General features: G+C 35.3%; 1 protein-coding gene across 3 annotated transcripts; it reads left to right on the forward strand.

Moving 5' to 3' along the window:
• The first annotated feature begins 10,941 nt into the window (after positions 1-10,941).
• LOC104611430 (protein BASIC PENTACYSTEINE7-like) lies at positions 10,942-13,343 on the forward strand. 3 transcript variants are annotated; one of them, XM_010278461.3, is made up of 2 exons: positions 10,942-11,299; positions 12,091-13,343. In XM_010278461.3, exon 2 carries the CDS (start codon positions 12,239-12,241, stop codon positions 13,091-13,093), a length of 855 nt encoding a protein of 284 aa, XP_010276763.1. In that variant the 5' UTR covers positions 10,942-11,299; positions 12,091-12,238; the 3' UTR covers positions 13,094-13,343. The 3 variants fall into 3 exon arrangements, with proteins under 3 accessions (XP_010276763.1, XP_010276764.1, XP_010276765.1); XM_010278462.3 differs by having other exon boundaries at positions 11,019-11,299; positions 12,159-13,343; XM_010278463.3 differs by having other exon boundaries at positions 11,100-11,299; positions 11,426-13,343.
• The last annotated feature ends 7,016 nt before the right edge of the window (positions 13,344-20,359 follow it).

Here is a 20,359-nt window from a genome sequence, read left to right on the forward strand (position 1 = left end):
CATCTTACAATTAAGTTGCGTCCTAGGCCACAAGCTTTCCCATTAAATAGGCCAATGTCTAAACTTTTAGAGTATTCCTTCTATTGTTTTTGTTACTTTTAAATTGTTATTATTACAGTTTTCAGAAAGCAAAGGGAAGTTCAGTTGTTGATGTAGATGCATGTGGGAAATAAATCTTTCTTTTTTATTGGTTTAGCCTAAATTTGGCATACTTACAATTGTAAGTAGTAAATGTTTTGTTGAAGTAATAGGCCGAGCCCGGGCTCCTACCTTTCTTTTATTATACAATAGGCCTTAGGTATTGGGCCCTATATCCATTAATTTGTTTATTATAGCTACTGCCATAAGGGCATTCTTGTAAGAATTGGGATCTGCTCCTCACAGAGCACTCCTCACACTGACCTCACAGCTACATCCCATCATGCAAGTATGGGAGATGTTCCTGATGTGTGGCCGATACATTCTGTGAGGTCGGTGTGAGTAGTGCTCTGAGGAGCAGCCGGACTCTTCTTGTAACTACCCATTTAATTACAATTAGACCTAATAAAACATATTTGGGGGTTGGGAGAGTCACGATTCTCTTAATCCCAAACCCTATTTTATTCTCTTCTTGCTTCTCTATTGATCTGAATCTTCTCTAAATTTAAGCAAAATGCATTTTTTCAAGCTTATATGCCCTTACTGGTTCTTTATGGAGAAACAGAGATGCATACATAGAATGCTCAACTCTCTCAACAATGTCAAAGTACAATTTAGTGCTAGTATATTTGGTTGGGTTTCAATTTTGCTATTGTTTAGGGCTTTAGGCTAACTAAACAATTTCTTTGCTCCGTTGTCTTAGTAATATAAGAGCTTTGTCCATGTGAAGGCTTATCTGTAACTGGTAGCCCTATATGATCTTTCTTTTATCTATCTTGTTTTTCACAAATGTCAAAAAAGCAAAAGTTTTCCTTTATTCGTAGGAATAGAATAATTCAATTGCTGCTTTGAAATTCCATCATACAAAGAAAAAAGATATCAAGCCAACAGAGGCATACGTGCATCCATCCATTTCTTTTTCAGATTAGTCCTATGAACTTTAGAATGGGCGTCAAATTCATGTTGTTCATGTATGATTTACCTGAAGCAATTTTCTAGTTTGCTTATCTAATATAATGGGTCTTCAGGCAAATTGTGAGGGTTGCCATCTTTTTGTGGCATTCAAACAGGAAAGCAATTAAATTAATGCATATATATATATATATATATATATATATATATATATATATATATATATATATATATCAAAACGATCCACGTTACCATGTCTCTCCTTACTCCAAACTCTTTTGAATTTTGAATTTTTTTAATTTCACATAATGACCCATTAAATCAATAAAGAAACAACATTGGTTTAATTATTTCTAACAACCATAAATAAAGAGGGATTTGCTTTTCTAATGTTTAGTGAAGTGGCACCACTTCTCCCAATTTCTCCTAAATTGTCTCTAATTCCTATTTATTTCCTAAATTATCTCTAACTCCTATTTATCTCTTAAGTTAATCATCTCTAATTTAGGAGAGGGATTCTCCTAAGCTATCTCTAATTCTTATTTATCCTCTCCCCCACATTTTGTTATAAATTTATTTTTAGTAATTACATATTCTTTATAATTTATTAATTAATATTTATTAGAGATAAAACTATTATTTGAGATTATACTATTTATTGACTAATAGATAACTAAATAATATTGTAAATAACTAATTTCACTTATATCATTTAATAATTACTGAAAATAACTTTCAAAAAAATTAATATTTATTAGTAATGATTTTACAATAATAGTGTATATTCATTATATATTTATATATAATAAAATAATATTTATTGTATTTTAAATAATTATTTGTAAATATATTTTGGTTTTGTTATTTAACAAAAAATTGTCAATAATTATTAGAGATTAAACAACTATTGTTTAACTTTTGAAATTTAATTTATTGTATTTTTGTTATAAATTTATTTTTATTAATTATGTATTTTGTATAATTTATTGATTAAAATTTATTAGAGATTAAACTATTATTTGATATTACACTATTTATTGACTAATTTAATATATTTTCAGTATTTATTGTATTTTTGTAATTATTATATTTTTATTAGATATCTATTGTATTTTCATTATAAATTTCTTTTCAATAATTGTGTATTTTTCTATAAAATTTCAATAATTATTGGAGGTTAAACTATTGTTATTTATTAGAGATTAGACTATTAATTTAGCTAAAATTAGGAGAGTTCAAGGATTGGTTCAGTTTGGTTGCATGCTATTTCACCAACCAAATCAACCTGGTCAGGTTGGGAGTTTTTGACCTCAAACTAACTAACCATTAGTGAAAACCCTCAAACCCGGGTTGTACCAGTTTGGGTCTATTTTTGGGTTGGTTTGTTTGTCCAAAAGAATTAAACTTAAAAATTAAATTTAAATTTAGTAAATTGCAATGGTATTATTAAAAAAAATAACTTTATGATATAAAATATTTTAGACTAAGAGATATGGGAAATCTCCCACTTTCTTGTATCAAAAAATTATACTTAAAATATAAAACATTAATATATATCTATGGTCGGATTGGTTCAGTTTTGTTCGATTTTGGTCAAACTAAAATTGACCTAATTTGGTTGGATTGGAAAATTGTTGAACCAAAACCGATAAAAAATGCTAGGAAACTGACCAACTCGAATCGAATTGGACCAGATTGGTTATTAAAAAGTTAAAATATAAAATAATTATATACTCATATGTATTTCTATTGTTTAGCTTTCACTTACAAAGCTCATACAACACATGAGTCCCTACTAGTATATACTAAAGTAGTTGAGGCCACGTCAAATGGCTTCTCCTTTCTCCCTTACCCCAATGAGAGCTCTCAATTCACATGTCTATTAAAGGGAGTCAATGTGTCAAGGTATTAATTAGTGCCTTTGAGAATAATGGGATAAGATTTGAAGGTGGAATGGGTAAGTAAAATTGGGTGAGTAGAAGTAGTACAAATTAGGGATTATAGCGATAAGGGCAACTTTTGGGTCCTATTATCAATAAAAATCATATTTTTAACATAATTTATAGAATAGGGCAACTTTTTTTAAAAAATATCAAAAAAGGGTAGAAATACTATTCATCTCCTTCCTCCTTCAGACCACCGAACAAATCTCCCCACCTCTAGTCTCTATCTTTCTCTTTCCTCCTCCTCCTCTTCCTTTTTCTTCTTCTTCTTCTTCTTCTTCTTTGCATCTGAGTTTGGAGCAGAGCTGCTATGAGTTCTTCTTTTGAAACAATTAGAACACATGAAACACCATATACAAGAATTGGCAATTTAGTTGGTTTAAAAGTTTTTAAACACCAAAAATTGAAAAAATCCTCACGTCGTTTAATGTTGTGTAGGGACGGATGGTAATAACAAGAGTACTAAAAAGAGGAACACAGTTAGAATAGAGAAGGGAAGAGCTAAAAGAAGGAAACCCGAGCTTGAAAGAACATTTACAAGGGTATTCGACAGAGGCCGTAGGGGAAATGTGCTTCTAAGATACGCGACCAACACAAGGGTGTCCATGTGTGGCTTCCAGTTCCACACTCCCCACCAGCTCCGCTGTTTCAGGCTCAAGCTCCAAGAACGATTCCAAGCCAAAGATTTGCTCTTTCAGTTCGACTTCACTACTGGTGTGTTGATTGTAGAATATTTCCTCTTTGAAAGGAAAGGACATGGTCGTGGAAGTATCCGATTGTCCTCCTGTGGCCGAAAAATTCTTCTAGGTTGAGTTGGGGACGAAGAAGCATCATCTCTTGGCTGGTGGTGGTTATGGTGATGGAACCGATACGGCTTCATTTCAAAGAAGTTGAGCTTTGCTTTGTTACCTCATGATCCTCTTGGCCGCTTGGTTATAAACCATAGCAGCTTCTTTGGCAGTGTTGTAAGAAGATGAACAGCATTTTTGCCCTTATTTGATAGATTTAAAAAAAAAATTAGTCTATTTTAGAAATTATATTAAAAGGATTATTTTTATTGATATTAGGGCCCAAAAGTTGCTTTTATCAACTATAACCCCTACAAATTAAGTGGGACACGTTGTTAGTGATGTGTAGGGAATAATTTGATTTTCTGGAATTGTATGTGAAACTCGTCTATAGTGCTTGTGGAGATCGGCTTCCATCAGGGCAAACTTGTGCCCACACCATTCTAACAGCCTTTCCCAACCTTGCATTGGGAATATTTCCCTATAAAATAAAGCACATAAGTAAGGAGATATTCTCAGTGCAAGGCAGTAAAGGCTGCTTGAACGGGCTTTGCCCTAGCTGAAGCCGAACTCGTGCTTGTGTTAGTACAGGGCTGAGTTTAGTGTTTAATGCCTTATTTGTAGGGGGTTAGTTAGTTCAGAGAGTTATGGTAATTTGGGAGTCATTGTAAGTATCATTTTGAGGATATGAATTGAAGAATTTTACTTAAAACCAAATTATCATTTTGAGGATTTGAATTGAAGAATTTTAATTTTACTTAAAACCAAATTATCATTTTGGGGATATGAATTGAAGAATTTTACCTAAAATGATTTTTGTCGGAGTCTCTTGTCTCCTTCAAAATAGACGGAATTTACGTTATGTCTTAATTGGGATCGTAATACCTTCCTTTATCTTAAGCTCCTCTCCATCTCTCATATAGACACCTCATCAGTCATCATTGCGTGACAGATCAGGAAGATTATTCATCTTTTTTGCTTTATTTTTGGTTCTCAACGCTTTTGTGAAAGTTCTTGTATTTGGGAAGAGAGCATTTCTTATCCTGTTAAGGAAAAACAAATAATAATACTCATGATACCCATGGTAGATGAATATCCCATGTTTTTACTTTTACTAGAATTTCATGAAACTTTTGAAAGTGACAATTTTGTTGGTGTAGGTGAAATTGAATTACAAAGACTTCAACTTGACAAATTTAAGACAAGTTTTAAAAAAAGAACTATATCAATGTATTTTCAGATAACTTCAGCTAAAGAGTATCAAGGTATTACAAAGGCTATTTTTAAGATATATATTGCAGTATGCTTTGGATACATATGGATATGGCGGAATGCCGGTGGAATGAGTAAGTTAGACAAAAGTTTAAGGGGGAACTCATATAAATTTCATAAATGCATTAACAATATTAAATCGAATGACTACAAATCATATATAAATAAATAAAAAAAAAACATATTTTAATAATTTATGTGAAGTCATACTAGAAGAGTTAAAATATTTAGGCATATTCTCATATGAAACCAATATGAATTTTATAAATATTTAAAAATACTAATTTTAACTATTATTTTTCTTTTATTTCTAATTTTTTGGTTGACTAACACTATCTGTTTGAATTAAATGTGATTGAATTAGAATCTAAATAAAGCCCATGTTGTTTCAATCAGCACATCGTTGTAATTTAACTTAGTAGTCAGTAATTTTATGTCTAATGTTCAAATCTTCCTAATGGCATATGACTCTTAAATTAATCTTCATTTAATGGGGAAGTGGATTAAATGATAGGATTTGAAAACGTAGATGGTGGGATTTAATCCATTAAATGAAGGATTTGAAATTTGACAAGGCCACAATAATCAATGAATAATTAGAGAACTTAATGTGCTGATACAATACTCATTTATGTATGATACACACCGATGTAATGGTGATACAAAAAATGCCTACAACATAGGAGGAATGGCATCAAATTCTGCATATCAATCGCCTTGCAAACCAATCCAATATGCCATATTGTAAGATATATAATATTTATATTCTAAACCTTCATTATGCCTAAATTCTAGGTATCTTATAAGATGTTGTAAAAGCTAGAAAAAGAGGAAACCTAAAGAAATTAAATTATGATAGGAAGCAATAATGATGAAAATAATGAAATAGGAGCAGCCCACTGCACAAAGAGAGGGACAGATGAAACATAATGAAATATATAAATATATTGATAAGTATTATATAAATTAGGACATGAACTTTCACCAATCATAATTGGAATTTTGAAAGAAAAACGAAATCTTTCATGGGATTCCAATGAAATCCCAAAATCTCCTGGAATTAATAGCATTAGCGTGGCCTTGTGTGAGATGATTGGTTCGTAATTCAAAGTGGCTAACATGATATCTTGAAAAACCTCTCAAGTCAGAGGATAAACTTCAGCCTATAGAATAGTATATGTACTAAAGTGAAGGTAAAATTTTGCAAATTTGATCAACTTGATGTAGTAAAGTATCCATATAGGGGGTGCAAGTCAGGCGGGTTGGGCCGGGTTGATAGTCAAGTCAGGTCCAATTCTGAAATTTGGGTTTAAGGATCGAGTCCGAGTTCAGGTTCAGTTGGTCAATGAATCCACTCTAAAATTATACATGTATGTATACATTTATGTAAACTAGTAAATATGCATGTGCATTTGCATGTGACAGTATTTCTAAGACAAAACTATTTATAATTCATAGACAGCTTTTGAATGGTTATAAGTAGACAGTTTCAAAAATGAAAATAAAGGACATATATGCCCCCTTTATGCCCATTGTATGCTTAAACAAGGGAGATAGAAAACATCTAATGAAAAATTCCAAAAAGAAGAGACATTCGCTCTTTTATAGGTAGTATAGATATATACACATATAGTATGTATATATGTAAATATATATGCAAAAATTTACACATATACGTATAAATGTATATAATTGGGCTGTATTCGTGTTACTTAAGGACTAGAACCGGGCCCAGCCCAAAAAATAAAAAGCCCAAATGCTTAGTCCTAACCTAACCCAAGGATTGATAATCTAAACCTAACTCATGTAGAATTTTAGGATGAATTAATTGAGGCTCTAAGTTGCACCCCTATGTTTTGACTTGGAATCAACTATTCACTAATTATGATATCGCGTCAATCATACAAGAGAGGCTCCCAACTCACCTACTAGTTAAATTGATGGATAGTCATTTACATAAATACATGCATGTGGCATGGTACGTGTAATATTACACACAAGATGATGTGGTTCATTTTATATGAGAAAAATTGGGGTACGAGGAAAGTGATGCAAATTTTGCATCAATTTTGGGATGTAAAACTTGCACTACCCAGTAAATGCAAAAGAGACAAAAAAATACAAATTTTGTATCAGATAAAGATACAAGTCATAATTACAAATAAATAAAAGCAAAACCGAATCAGATACAAATTTTACACTTGGTCAAGATTTGCACTACAGCTAAGCACGGCCTTCAGTAGAAATTATATGCATGTATAATGTTAAATATGTTTCTTTTGCTCATCATGTGCCACTTACAAGTAGGGGTGAGCATGGATTAGTTTGATTCAGTTCCATGGCAGAAACATGGATCCTACCCTATAGGGGTCGGTTCCAGGTTTTTGGAACCAGAACCTATATTGTGAAGGTCAGTGTAGGGTTGGTTCTAGCCTTAGTGGATTTGGGGTTGATTCTAGGGTCTACTAGTGGAACATATTCTTTCTTTATTCTTCCCCCTCCCCTCTTCAAAAAAAAGAAGCATGTTCTTTAAAAACATGATTGTCAATAAATATAATATATAGTTTAAAACTATATTATCTTTATTGATTAAATTGAGTAAATTAATATGTAGATTATCATTATATGGTTCAAAACTTATAATTTGAATTTATAAGTTAATATGTAGATTATCACTATAGATCCTACCCTATAGGGGCCGGTTCCAGGTTTTTGGAACCAGAACCTATATTGTGAAGGTCAGTGTAGGGTTGGTTCTAGCCTTAGTGGATTTGGGGTTGATTCTAGGGTCTACCAGTGGAACATATTCTTTGTTTATTCTTCCCCCTCCCCCTTTCAAAAAAAAAAAAAAAGAAGCATGTTCTTTAAAAACATGATTGTCAATAAATATAATATATAGTTTATACTATATTATCTTTATTGATTAAATTGAGTAAGTTAATATGTAGATTATCATTATATGGTTCAAAACTTATAATTTGAATTTACATTTTGTAAATATTACCTTTTACATTACTTATTATACACATTTAAATATTAAAATGAAAATAAATGATCAAATAACTTAAGTAATTCAGTGGTCAAGTGAGACTATAGCCTTTCTAATCATGAGTGCTTAGGTCCAATCTTCACATCTCCAAAAGTATTTTGAGGTTTATTTCAAGGCAGGTTCCACCAAGGCCAAGCCCCTAGAACCTGGAACTAGCCTAGGTGGGGGTCAGTTCCAAACATTTGAAACCAAATCCTGCCCTATAACAAATTAATTTGGCCTGGTTCCATTCAATTTCGGATAGAACTTACCCATTTTCTCACCCCTACTTAAAAGTGTTTCATTTACCATAAACCCACAACATTATCTAATCTTAGATGGTTTGTGCACCAAAAGTTTGGGCGGATTGTGGATCCTACCACAATGTTTCAGATGTGTGTAGTGCAAGGAGACATCTGATCAAGACTGAAGTGTCTGAACTGAATGATTTATTGCTTAATTTGTACTTAAGTGAATGAATCATTGAATAAAGAATTCTAAGCAGTGGTGGACCTATTTAGAAACCACCATGGGCAATTGCCCCGCTGAGATTCAAAAATATTTTATATCTATATAAAGATTTTTTTTTTACAATTGACTCCATTCAAATAAAATAGTAGGGGGTCAAATGAAATTTGACTTCTTAAATAAGTTATTTTTTTCGTTGTTTTAAAAGGCCTGAGAAGTGAGGCAAGAGGGTATGCCCCCAATGATCAAAGGTCCGGGGTCCTACTTCTAAGCTCCTTAATCAATGACACCTTGGATTGATTACAAAGCAATAAGTCATTTAATTGAGTCACTTCAATCATTATCAAACAGCCCCTAAGATGCATTTGTAAGCAGTACGAGGAAAACAAAAACTACACTCTTGGCATTTCTCTTGTATAGTCTAGAGAACCAATGGGTTGACCCACAAACCAGACTTCTGTAACCGAGTCAATCGGATCTCAAATCTTACACATGAAAACTAGAGAAAGTTATTGGCTATACCACTTTAACTACCAAGCACACTGATATTGCTAGCGCCAGGCACCAGGCAGATGAGATGACCCTAACTAGTAGAGATGATCAGATCCAACCCAGCCCACATTGCACAGCACGTTTGGTTCAGAAATTTCTAGCTTCTAGGTGCGACAAAGTGTTTTTTCATCCAAGCCCTTCACCTAGCCCAGGCCCACTTCAAGCCCACATGTACAGCAGGATGGGTTCAGCTCTAAAACCTTCAGGCTTACATTAATGTGTGTGCGTTAATATATGATTCAGTGACCTATGTGGGCCAGGACCGGCCCATGCCCCCCTATTAAACCTGGCGGATGATCAGTAATGCCGAGTTGGTATCCGGTCCAACCTTATCAGACAGTTCAGACGACTTAACACTTTTGCATCTCTGCCCCAGCAGCACCCGATGCCAATAATACTAGGTGGCTACGAGTCGAGCTTCTCACGAATTATTCGAGTTTGGCTCGTAAAAATCTTGGTTTGGTTCGGTTTAAATCAAGCTTGAACCTGATATATAGGCTTATTTGTTAATTAAACTAAGTTCGAGCCCAGTGAAGCTTGTCTCGTGAGGCTCGCAAGATTAGTATAATAAATAAATATTTTTTATTATATACATACATACATACATATATATACATATAAATATATATAATAAATAATTTTAATTTTATATATAATATTTTTATTTTTTATATATAATAGTAAATAATTTTTATAATTCTTATTTTTTTATATATAAAATAAAAACATCTTTTATATGTATATTTTTTATTTTTTATTTTTTATATAATAATAGATAGATTTTATAATTCTTAATTTTTTGTAAATAAAATAAAAAATAGTATATATATATGGAAATTTGGCCTGTCTCCATGGGGCAATGCCTCAATCAGGGCATTTTGACCACTGATCTGTCTAGGGTAAATTCGAGAAAACCCAAAACTCTAGGAATTAAGTATAGGGCGGGGATGGTATTTGTTCACCCCACCCCGACCCTGGTCTTAAACTCGCCCCAATTATATTATATAACATTATATATTATAAATTTGTAAAAAAATACAAATGGGAATGAAGTGGGGGGCAAATTTTGGATGGGGCTAGGATGTATAACCCGCCGGAGTTCGGGGCGGGGCATTTGACTTCGGGATCGAAGACGGGGCAGGCAAAACCCGACCACCCTGCCCCGCCCCGTTTTCAGATAAGTCGATTACCAACTTATTACCGGTAATCTATATAGGTAGGTGCTGGGAGACGGCATGTTTCTATTCTACGCAGACGCCACCAGACCCTTATCCTACACCTGAACGAATCTTTCCTCGCCTCGAAACTCGAAACTCGAAACTCGAAACCCCTACACTACATTCATTCACTTTTGTTCATCCGTACCGTACCACAGCATATATACTTCAAATCCAGCGATCCAGATCACTTTAATCAGTCAAAAAGGAGGTTCCACTGTTCCACACTCCACAGACGTTAAGCTGATAAGCTCTGCCTATAAGCCGAATCCGTAGCCGTCCGATACATGTGATTCCATTTCTACAGTGTGTGGTCTCTTTTCAATTGCACTTGGTCAGATACAAAATACAGATCGATACCAACCCTCCGTCAGGTCATTTCTCCAAAGTTCAATGAGACATGGATTCGACGGCTGCGATCATCCGAAATGGTTGCTTTTTTGACCTTTAAAGTTAAAAAAAAAATGGGCCGTTTAGTGGGACCCACCATTTATTATAATTAGTCCAAGTGGTCCCCACTTCCGGACTGTCCACTGTCCACTGTCCACCAAAAAGTTTTACCTTTCAATCGCTCTCACCGGTCACCACCCGTTAAATATTGATATTTCATGGTCAAAAACCTGAAGCGCAACATGGCGTAAGTTAGCCATTTGCACTTGTTAAAAATCGTTTAACCGTAAAAATATTTAATTTTATGACTGTATTTTTCAACTTGAAGAGCAGCCCAAGAAAGGTACGCAGAGCGAGTATTTCATGGCAGTAGAGGCATCTCTGTGCTTGCAAAACCAATAGAAACAGAACAAAGTTACTTTTTAGTTTTTTCCTTCGCCCCCCCCCCCCCCCTCTCTCTCTCTGAACTACTACTACTACACCCAACAAGATGGAAAAGAGGAAAGACTGAAATGTTTACCGGGAAAAGAGTTTCTTCCGTCAAAAATAAACGAGGATAATTAGAAGTCTTTCTTGGTGATCGTTTATCTAGTAAGTTTCTTTCTCCATCTTTCTAGCCCTTCGAATCCTTCTTTTACTTTTTTCTGTGGATAGAGAATCTTTACTGCATGTTTGTTTTGATGCTCGTCTTTGATGGGTGTACTTACTTTGGTGTAGTTCTGGTTCTTCTTTCACGGGAATATGTGTTTCCCCTTGCAAGTTCTTAGGTTCGGCTTGGTTTGATTGATGACCCAGACGATGTATCAACAGTTTCTTCTCTGACTTTGAGGGTCTCGAGTGGTTACTGGCATGGGTCTTGGTTTCCTTCTCAGCTTATGTGTTTTTATATGATGAAATTGGTTTTCTTTGGTTTTAATCCATTAGCTTTATTGCACTGTGTAGGGTTTACATTTTATTGTGCATTCAGGAGTCAATAGATCAAGTTTTGTTTTTTATTTTCATTTAAGATGTCTGATGAAAGACTTCATCGATGCTAAATATTGCGCTGAACTGTTCTGAAGTGATCTTTTGTTTCTATAAAAGTACATTCTGTAAAGTTAGAATCATTTTCTTCCTGAATCCATGGATCAACTGTTATACCTGCTGTTCTTAAACGTTCCGACAAGGGGCCCTGTATTTTGCGCCGAGGGTGTCAGTTTCAGGCATACAGTTTTGGTATTGAGTTCATCTGTTGATCATGGTTCCTTTTTTTGGACTCTCTGAAGCGATTTGACTAATTATTTTCTTGTTATATGACTGATTTTAGAGACAATTTGAAGTTACATTTGGCTATTTTGTCTAGGCTAATTGTTTTATAATATGGTTTGTGCCATTGTTTGTAGTTGGTGTTTCTCCACGTTTCTCTGGAATTTCTGATGCTGGTTTGTTCTACATTAATGTCACATTACAGTTTCCTTTCTAGTATGCGGATATAGTAGTCTGTTTCCCTGCACAAGAAATCATTTGAGGATTGTTTTGTCACTGGCTTACATGGATGAGAAAGGTGGACTGGGTATTCGGAATTGGAATTTCTCGGAGCAGTCCGTGGGTGTAGATGCAGTATTGAAGCCCGTCTCTGGAGTCCAAGTCCCTGGTGGAACCTCTGGACATCAAACTGCCTTTTTAAAGATGGGGGCATATGGCAACAGAAATTCCATGATTCCTCATGCTGATGCAGGAGCATCTGCTATGGAGTATGCTGGGCACTGTTGGGTTCACCCTAGAAACTTCTTGCCTGTCAATAAAGCCAGTCCGTCTCCACTTCAGGCAATTCCACTGAACACAGACGGAGGCATCCCTGTTGTTCCTACTGGTATGGGTGTACCAACAGATGGACAAACACAAAGTAGTGAGTTTGGGACTAAATCATCAAAGATCAGAAAACAGCAGCCTTCTGCAAAGAAGTCTAATCGTGTTGCTTCCAAGGTCTTAAGGCCAAAGCAACCCAAAAAGAAGCCCTCTGTCTCTACAAAAAAGAAGAATAATTCTATATCCACTGTAAAGCATGAGAAGAAAATTTTGGATATTGTCATAGATGGAACCACGATAGATTTTTCACAGATGCCTGCTCCAATTTGCTCCTGCACTGGTGTAGCTCGACAGTGCTACAGATGGGGTGCCGGTGGATGGCAATCCTCCTGTTGCACCACAAGCATATCTGAATACCCTCTCCCAATGAGTACCACAAGGCCTGGAGCACGCATGGCGGGGAGGAAAATGAGTAATGGTGCATATGCAAAGCTTCTGCAGAGACTTGCAAGTGAAGGTTATGACCTTTCTCATCCAGTTGACTTGAAGGATCATTGGGCTAGACATGGTACCAATAAGTTTGTTACAATCAAGTAAAGGTGAAAACTTGAAAAGTGGTTTCTTTTATGCTTTGTTTTCATGCTTCTCTAATTCAAGTTTTTGCTGTTTAGATATACTTCCTGCTGTATCTAGAGACATGATAAAGCAGTTTTGTAAAGGTGATTTGCTGTCATATCACAAAGACCTGCCTTTAGGTTCTTCTGATGAGAAATTAGTTGGGATTTTAATTTATCAAGATTAACTACTTTACATCACCTGTAAATGGCTTTTCCTTCTATTGTTCCTTTCTATATTTCTTCATACTACAAGTTTACTTTTTGTGGGCAACATAATTGATTCTTTTCTTTCCTGAGGTTAAACTTAGAGATATAGTATAATATTTTTATCAGCTGTATAGGGTTGTAAAATTATCTCTGTTCTTTTCCTTGTTGTAAGAATTTTATATATTTCAATTGTGCTTTAGATAGTAGGGTCTTTAATTCAGCTAGTCTTGAATCTTGATTATAATGTTTGTCTGGGTTCCATTTTTCCTACCTCACCAGGTTCTGTAGCTAATCAATCAACAATGCCTCCTAATTTTACTACAACCCCCTTCTGTCCTTCCTCTTATCCAAGGTTCAAAATTTTGATACGATATGTCCGGTATCAGGAGCTCTCAAATAAGGGGTGTTTCAAACTTTGACCACTTTCAGGGGGTAGGCATGCTTAAAACCCGACCCTCTGAAGCAATTTTGGAAAAAATTAAAAAGAAAAAGTTGTTAAATATCAAACACCTGATACACCTGTTTGTGCGAATTGGGTGTATTGATTACTTTAAGCCCTGTTCTTCTCCAAGGAACCATCTCTAGAATCTAGATCTAGTCAAATAGCAAGTTAAACTTGATGTCTGTAAGGCTCATTATGGTTGTTTAAATCGCTTATTCATTATATATATAATCTATAAAACCCTGAAAATTCTAGTATTACCTAAACAGTTGGTAACAAGAATTTGGCAGCTTACTACACATGGTTGGAGCACAAAATAATGTTTGAAATTAATTTCATTACATCCAATTGGTAGAGAAAATTAATTGGCTCTAGACCAACTTTTTGACCAAGGTCAAAATACTCAGAGTGGAGGAGATTATGAGCTAGGAATATCAGGTGCAAGGTTCAAAGTTTTGATACAGTACACCCCATATCAGGCATATCGTATCAAATTGGTGCCTTTCGATATGTGAAATACAGGTCTTTTATTTCAGGGCGTAGACATGCCTTAAACCAACCCTTCTGAAAAGGTTTTGAGAAAAAAAAGAAAAACTAAAAAACATGATATACGTGTGGGGTTCAGAGTATCGATACACCCTTCCATCGTATCGGGGTGTATCGATACTTTGAACCATGATCAGGTATTATAATGAAAATTTAAAAGGGTTTTTGAATTTCTAATCTCTTAGGTGTGCATATGTGGACTGGATCTCCAGACCCAGGCATGCTCTGGGAATATCAGAAATCCTTACATCAGTGGTTCTAGGCGAGGGAGTACCTATATTTGTAGAGAGCGGTTACATCAAAAGGTTAGATTCGTAAGGGTCAAAGAAGTGCTTGGGAATTGTAAAGAATCACTAGTTTTTCCTTATTTTTTGCTACAAAATCTTGGTTTGTGGGGACGGAGAGGGGAGCTTGAAGGCAGGATTGTTACCAGCTGAGCCAACTTGCACCTTCAATGGACTCGTGATGGAATGGCCACAGAATAACTACAATGTCAGGACTCAGGAATTATGTAGATGGTGGCAGTTGTTTCCTTTTAGCTTGTGATGCATTTATATTAGAGCTTCCCTGTCATCTAATGGTTGGGGATGTTCTCTCTATTTTTTGGATCATTACTTCATTAGCATGACAAAACAAGTGTAAGCTGGTGGATTTGGGCCATTTGGCACTCAGTCTCACTTCAAAAGTTTGAGGAAGATGGCCATGGAAGCATGTCAGTGTGGTGTGGGGGAGGAATACGGGTTTTTCCCCATAAAATGAATCTATTGTGTGTTGTTGATGGGCATATGTGGGTATGGGATTTATAATGTTTTTAGACCTCCCACATTCTAGAATTTTCTTATATTTTGTCTTTGCCTTTTTTTCCCTTTAATTGGTATTCCAGGATGTTATAGCACTAGTTGATGCAAATGGCTCTAGTTAAGTGAACAATTGATCTGAACAGGTCCAGTCTTACTCGGGTGCATACTGGGTCGATTAGGTTAATATAAATCCACTGTCTTACAACAAGTTTTACTAATGAAAGGTATTTTTTATAGTAAATGAAAAAATATAAATAAAATAAAAAAAGAAAATAAACCAGAGTACAATGTGGTCCAATGAGGGGTATTTTCCTACATTAATAGAAGTGTTATTAGTGTTACTGATCAGAAAACAAGCACAGTCTTGTATAGTTGTATTTAATTGTAGTTTTGGATTTGGAAAAAAGCTGGGGGATGGGATATTGTTGATTTTTCAGCCCTTCACTCTTATTATGGAGTGCAATGAAATCCATAGAATTTTGTGATTTCTCAATGCTAGCTTATATTTTTCATTGCAACAGAGATTGTAAAGCATTTTAATTCCCCAAGGCTGAGTTATTTGATTTTCTCCATAGGGATTTCTATCAACATGGGCGCTTAGAAGGGTGTTTATATTGAACTTTAATGGTCCTTGGGATTTGGGAAGTTGGGGGTCCTTGATAGAGTACTCAAATGTTCAATGAAGTGATTCTCTGACTTTTTTCCCTTTTTCATGTAGTTTTCAGTTTTGTTTGGGGGTGAGGGGTGGTAGTTTGCCATGCGTGTTTTTTCTCTTTAGGATCCAGTGGCATTCTTTGTAATTATGGTGAACAGTGCTACTCCCTACACTTTGTTTACTTGTAAACTGTTCTTTTCATTGTTTTAAGAGTTAGACCTGTGACATTTTTGGGTCCTGCTTAAATAACATGTTTCATGGTTTCAATGGACTAACTGCCCAGTTAACCAGTAAAACCATGACTAAAATGAGCCTTCTAGTTTTATGTTTTTGTCAGAGATGAATGAACGGGTTCTTTAAGAAACCTAAGTGAGATTCTAGGCTTTATCTCTTTTTTGTCTCAATGTCTTTATTTTTATTTCAGCCCTTGGAATGCTATCAATAACCTGGAGAATAGTAATCAATTTATTCAAGGAAGGCTGGTATATTGATCTTTAGTATGTTTTCACTTCAACTTATCCAAAACTATAGTTTCTCGTTGTTTTTTTCCTTGGAGGGAGAAATATCTCTTAGAAATTACATCTTTGTAGAACTTTAGTTTCTTGCCCTGGGTGGGGGGGCACTCCTTTCAAATTGTTTTTTCATTCTCTACTTCTTGAAATTTCTTTCTCTGGAAAATTCTGTATAACCATGAAATTTAAGTCTATATTCTTCTCCTAAACCTAAACCTTGAACCTGCAAGCTTAAGTTATCATTTGATAACCTGTCCACATTTTCCAAGCCCAAACCCTTTTTTCATCTAGTCTTGTTAAAAATTTTCTCACTCCTTATAGTATACCAATAGCAAGTATTAGGCATTACCCAAAACCTGATTTGGTGAGGTTTGAGATTGAGTTCTTGATTCAATTTCAGTCTCTGGTTGCCATCTGGATGCAGACATTAAACAAATTTTCCATTTCTTGAATCTAGTTCGGTTATGGCATCTGTCATCAAGTTTTCCTTTTGATTGGATAGGAAGAACAATTGGGTTTTATGATGAAATTTTGAAAAAAAAATTGGAGGACAAGTTTGAAATTTCATATTTCCAATCAATATTTTAACTATGATGTCCATTTGCCAGAAAACTTAAAGTACTTGAAGTAATTCTTTAGAAAAACCTGATTGCGTAGTTTAAGTATTTAATACTTAAAAAAAATGAGAACAGCAACTAAGGACAAAGGAGTGTGTAGAGCATCATGAGAGAACGGATCTGCTCCTCACAGTTGGGCGCCTCACATGCACATCCACCGTGCATTTTTTTTTTTTAAAGAACCACCGTGCATTGGGTATCAAGGAAAGGTTACATTGTTATGACATCAAGAAAACCCACGTACACTCGTCCATTGATCAAGTCCTAAATTCTGAGTTACCATTATTCAATTAAAGTCCAGAACACTTTTTCAGAATAGATGAATGAAGTACCATAAATTTCAAATATGAAAAGGTGTTTTACCGAAATATAATAGGTAAGAAAGGTGATGAATGTCACTTCAAAAGTATCACTTCTCAACTTTCTGTTTTTTTTTTTTTTTTCTCTTATTGTTTAGCAAACCAAACATGACCTGAAGAGAGACGGGAGGGTGAAATACTACCGGGCATTGGCAGTCTTAATTCTATGAAGTATGATTTTCAAAATCGGATCGGACCGGACTGGAAAAACCGGGAATGAGTCTGTTTTATCCCAGAACCGTTATTTCTCCAAAACCATTGATTTGGTCAGCAAATTGCTGACTCGGGCAATCGAACCATTCGAATTATTCAATGGTTTGGCGGGTTTTTATTTTTTTAATTTTTTTATCAAAACGGGCTGTCCATTTGATTCAAACAGTTGGACTGTTCAACCTGAGAACTGGATCCCTAATCGATTTGTTGTCCAGGTTGCTATGGAAGATGATTGTAATCTCTAGTTAATAGATCATGGGATTGGTTGGAATTTGGCATTTTGGTACAATACATGGTGAGTGTCACTTCGCTGTTCTACAATGAGGCTGCATTCATCACATGGTCTTTGAGACACCCAATGTTCTCCATTGAATTGAATGAGATAATCACCATTTCTCCCAAGAGGGATTGGGTTTCTTTCACCCAAAAGCTCAGCTCTCTAAATTAAAAACATGAGAGTAATTTTCGCCACGTGACTTATAAAATATTCAAAATTCTCAAGGCAACTTATCACTGTCAGCTGGAACCTGACTTTTATAATCAAATACATGAAATGGGATGATTCTATCGTGTTGATTTTTAATGTATGTAATTATGTATTGTTTAGTGTGCGATTGCCTTTATTATAAATAGCATACACGATACATGCTATGTTGCAAATGTAAAGATATAAGTTACATTATATAATAAAATTTACTGTTATAAACTGTATCAAAACCAAGGCAATATCCGCTTTATAATAGCATAGATGATGAGGGTATTCTCATTATAGCTATCTTTTATGTTACAATGAAAGCAAGCAAGAACTGAGGAACTGAGGATGGAAAGGAAACTAAGGGTTGAACTCAGGGGAGTTGGATCTGATTGAGAATCTAAACCCAGCCCTAAGATGCAAACCTCAGACTCAGGCCTAGCCCAACCCAAGGTGAAGCAGGAGTTCATCAATCCACGCCCAACCTGAACTTAACCTAACACAACTCGGCCTGAGCTTAGGTCAGCCTGAGTAGTAGGGATGATCATGGGTATGTGTATATCCAGACCAGCTGAGATACAAAATCTAGGCTCAGCCCATAAAGTTACAGGCTGAACAAGCCTGACCACCTAGGCTGGGCCCATTCAAATTTTAACAAAATCCTAACCCAAGCCCGCCCAAATTGGCCACCAGGCTAGGAATGATTACCCAATAAGGAAGGAATTGAGATGCCCTCTTGAGCTGCTGTGGCTATAAGCGAAGAGGATCTAGACCCACCATCAGACGTGTCTATTATTAAAAAAGACCAGCACCAAACCAGTTACTCAAATGGTCCCAGTTATATACATTTGATTAGAAAGTTATGACTTAAGCTACTCCATCCACTACCATCCATACGTAACCATGAAGGAAGGGGAAATTCATCATATGGATGGCCGAATCATGCTGGATGGTAGGGTAAATTTTCAAAAATTTTCTTTTATCCTTCCGGGAATTGTATTTCCAATTTTAGAAAAATGCATTTTTCAATGATCGTTCTTATAGTGAACCGGACCATATCTAAAACTAAAAAAAAGGGAGAAAAGAATACGTGATATGGATTCCCAAAGTGAATGTTCACGCCCAAGGACCATTAAAAATTAAACTGATGGTTTCATCTAATTTGATGAGCATAAAGATTAAAGAAGAAAGATGCTTGCACCATGGACCTCTGGTTGCCCTTGCACCACTAAATGACAAAACCAAACGCTGCCTAACCTTCATGTATCTGCAGTTTGGTACAAACCTGTCTTAAAAGTTTTGTCATTTGCGATTATGGCGCTGACACTGGTTTAGAAGGTAATATCATCAGATGGAACATTGATATGGGCATTTCAAGCATTTTTTTTTCAGTGAGTTCGTTTGGTTTGCTTGTTTTTCGTTGGTTTTTGTGTAACCCGGCTTTGGTTTCATAATTCATAACAAGCTGCTGCTAAGTGCTAAGCCTGATTTTGGTTCAATCCAGTCCGACAAGGATTCGATTTTGATAGCCATTACACTGACTGATATAAAGAGATTGTTCAATGTACATGTTACAACCTATAACCTCCCCAACCTTAATATCTTATAAGGCTGTTTTTAAATATTTGTACTCTTGGAAGGCCACAAATTAATCAACAAATATCTGCTGTAAAGTGTGGGGCAATATTGTGTGGCCTAGTAGATTGAAATAATTTGGACACGGATCCTGTCTCACAAAAATGTTCTTGATTGATGTCTGATGTAAAAAGCACTTGTATTAGCAACAATTTTAACCAACTTGGTCCGTTGATAACAGCGAAAGTTGAGCTGAATGACTTATCGCTTTGTCTTTTAGTGAATAAGTTATTAAACAGGCTTTGGACTCTTTAATGGCTGAAGGTAAAGCTTGGTTGATTGCTTGGTTGATTACTACACCCTTGAAGATTTAGTTATTAAACAGTAATGAATCATTCAATTCAGCCACTTCAGCAAGTTGGGTTGATTACTATGCCCTCAAATATTTTATTTTTTAGTTATTTAAGCCATCCAGGTCAGCCTATTTATCAGAAAGCCCCTCGATATTTAAGTAGTAGGTGAGGTGTTGGATACCCTACTTTCTCTGTATTGCAACTTCTTTTCTGCCCATCCATGAATGTGTTTAGACTGGATAAGTATAGTATCCAATGGATGGCAAACAGGGACCTCTATGCCTCTACCAGCTTTATTCATTAAGTGGGAAAATATTTTTCTTTTATCCTTTAAAATTAACACCATTTGTATCTTTCTTTAGAGGTCTTTCAGAAATCTAGGACGATAGAAAGTTTTGGAAAGAAAGAGAAATCCTACTTGAGGTATTGTGTTCACCCAGATTGCATTGAGTACATCCAAGTTGGAAAAAAATGGAATTGAAGTCATTGTAGACA

This window comes from Nelumbo nucifera, chromosome 3 (genome assembly GCF_055504915.1).
Source record: "Nelumbo nucifera cultivar China Antique chromosome 3, China Antique-T2T, whole genome shotgun sequence".
In the NCBI taxonomy this organism is placed as follows: domain Eukaryota; kingdom Viridiplantae; phylum Streptophyta; class Magnoliopsida; order Proteales; family Nelumbonaceae; genus Nelumbo; species Nelumbo nucifera.

What these genes read in the sequence shown, in the direction of transcription:
- LOC104611430 (XM_010278461.3), top strand. Translation starts at nt 12,239, where the DNA reads ATGGATGAGAAAGGTGGACTGGGTATTCGGAATTGGAATTTCTCGGAG.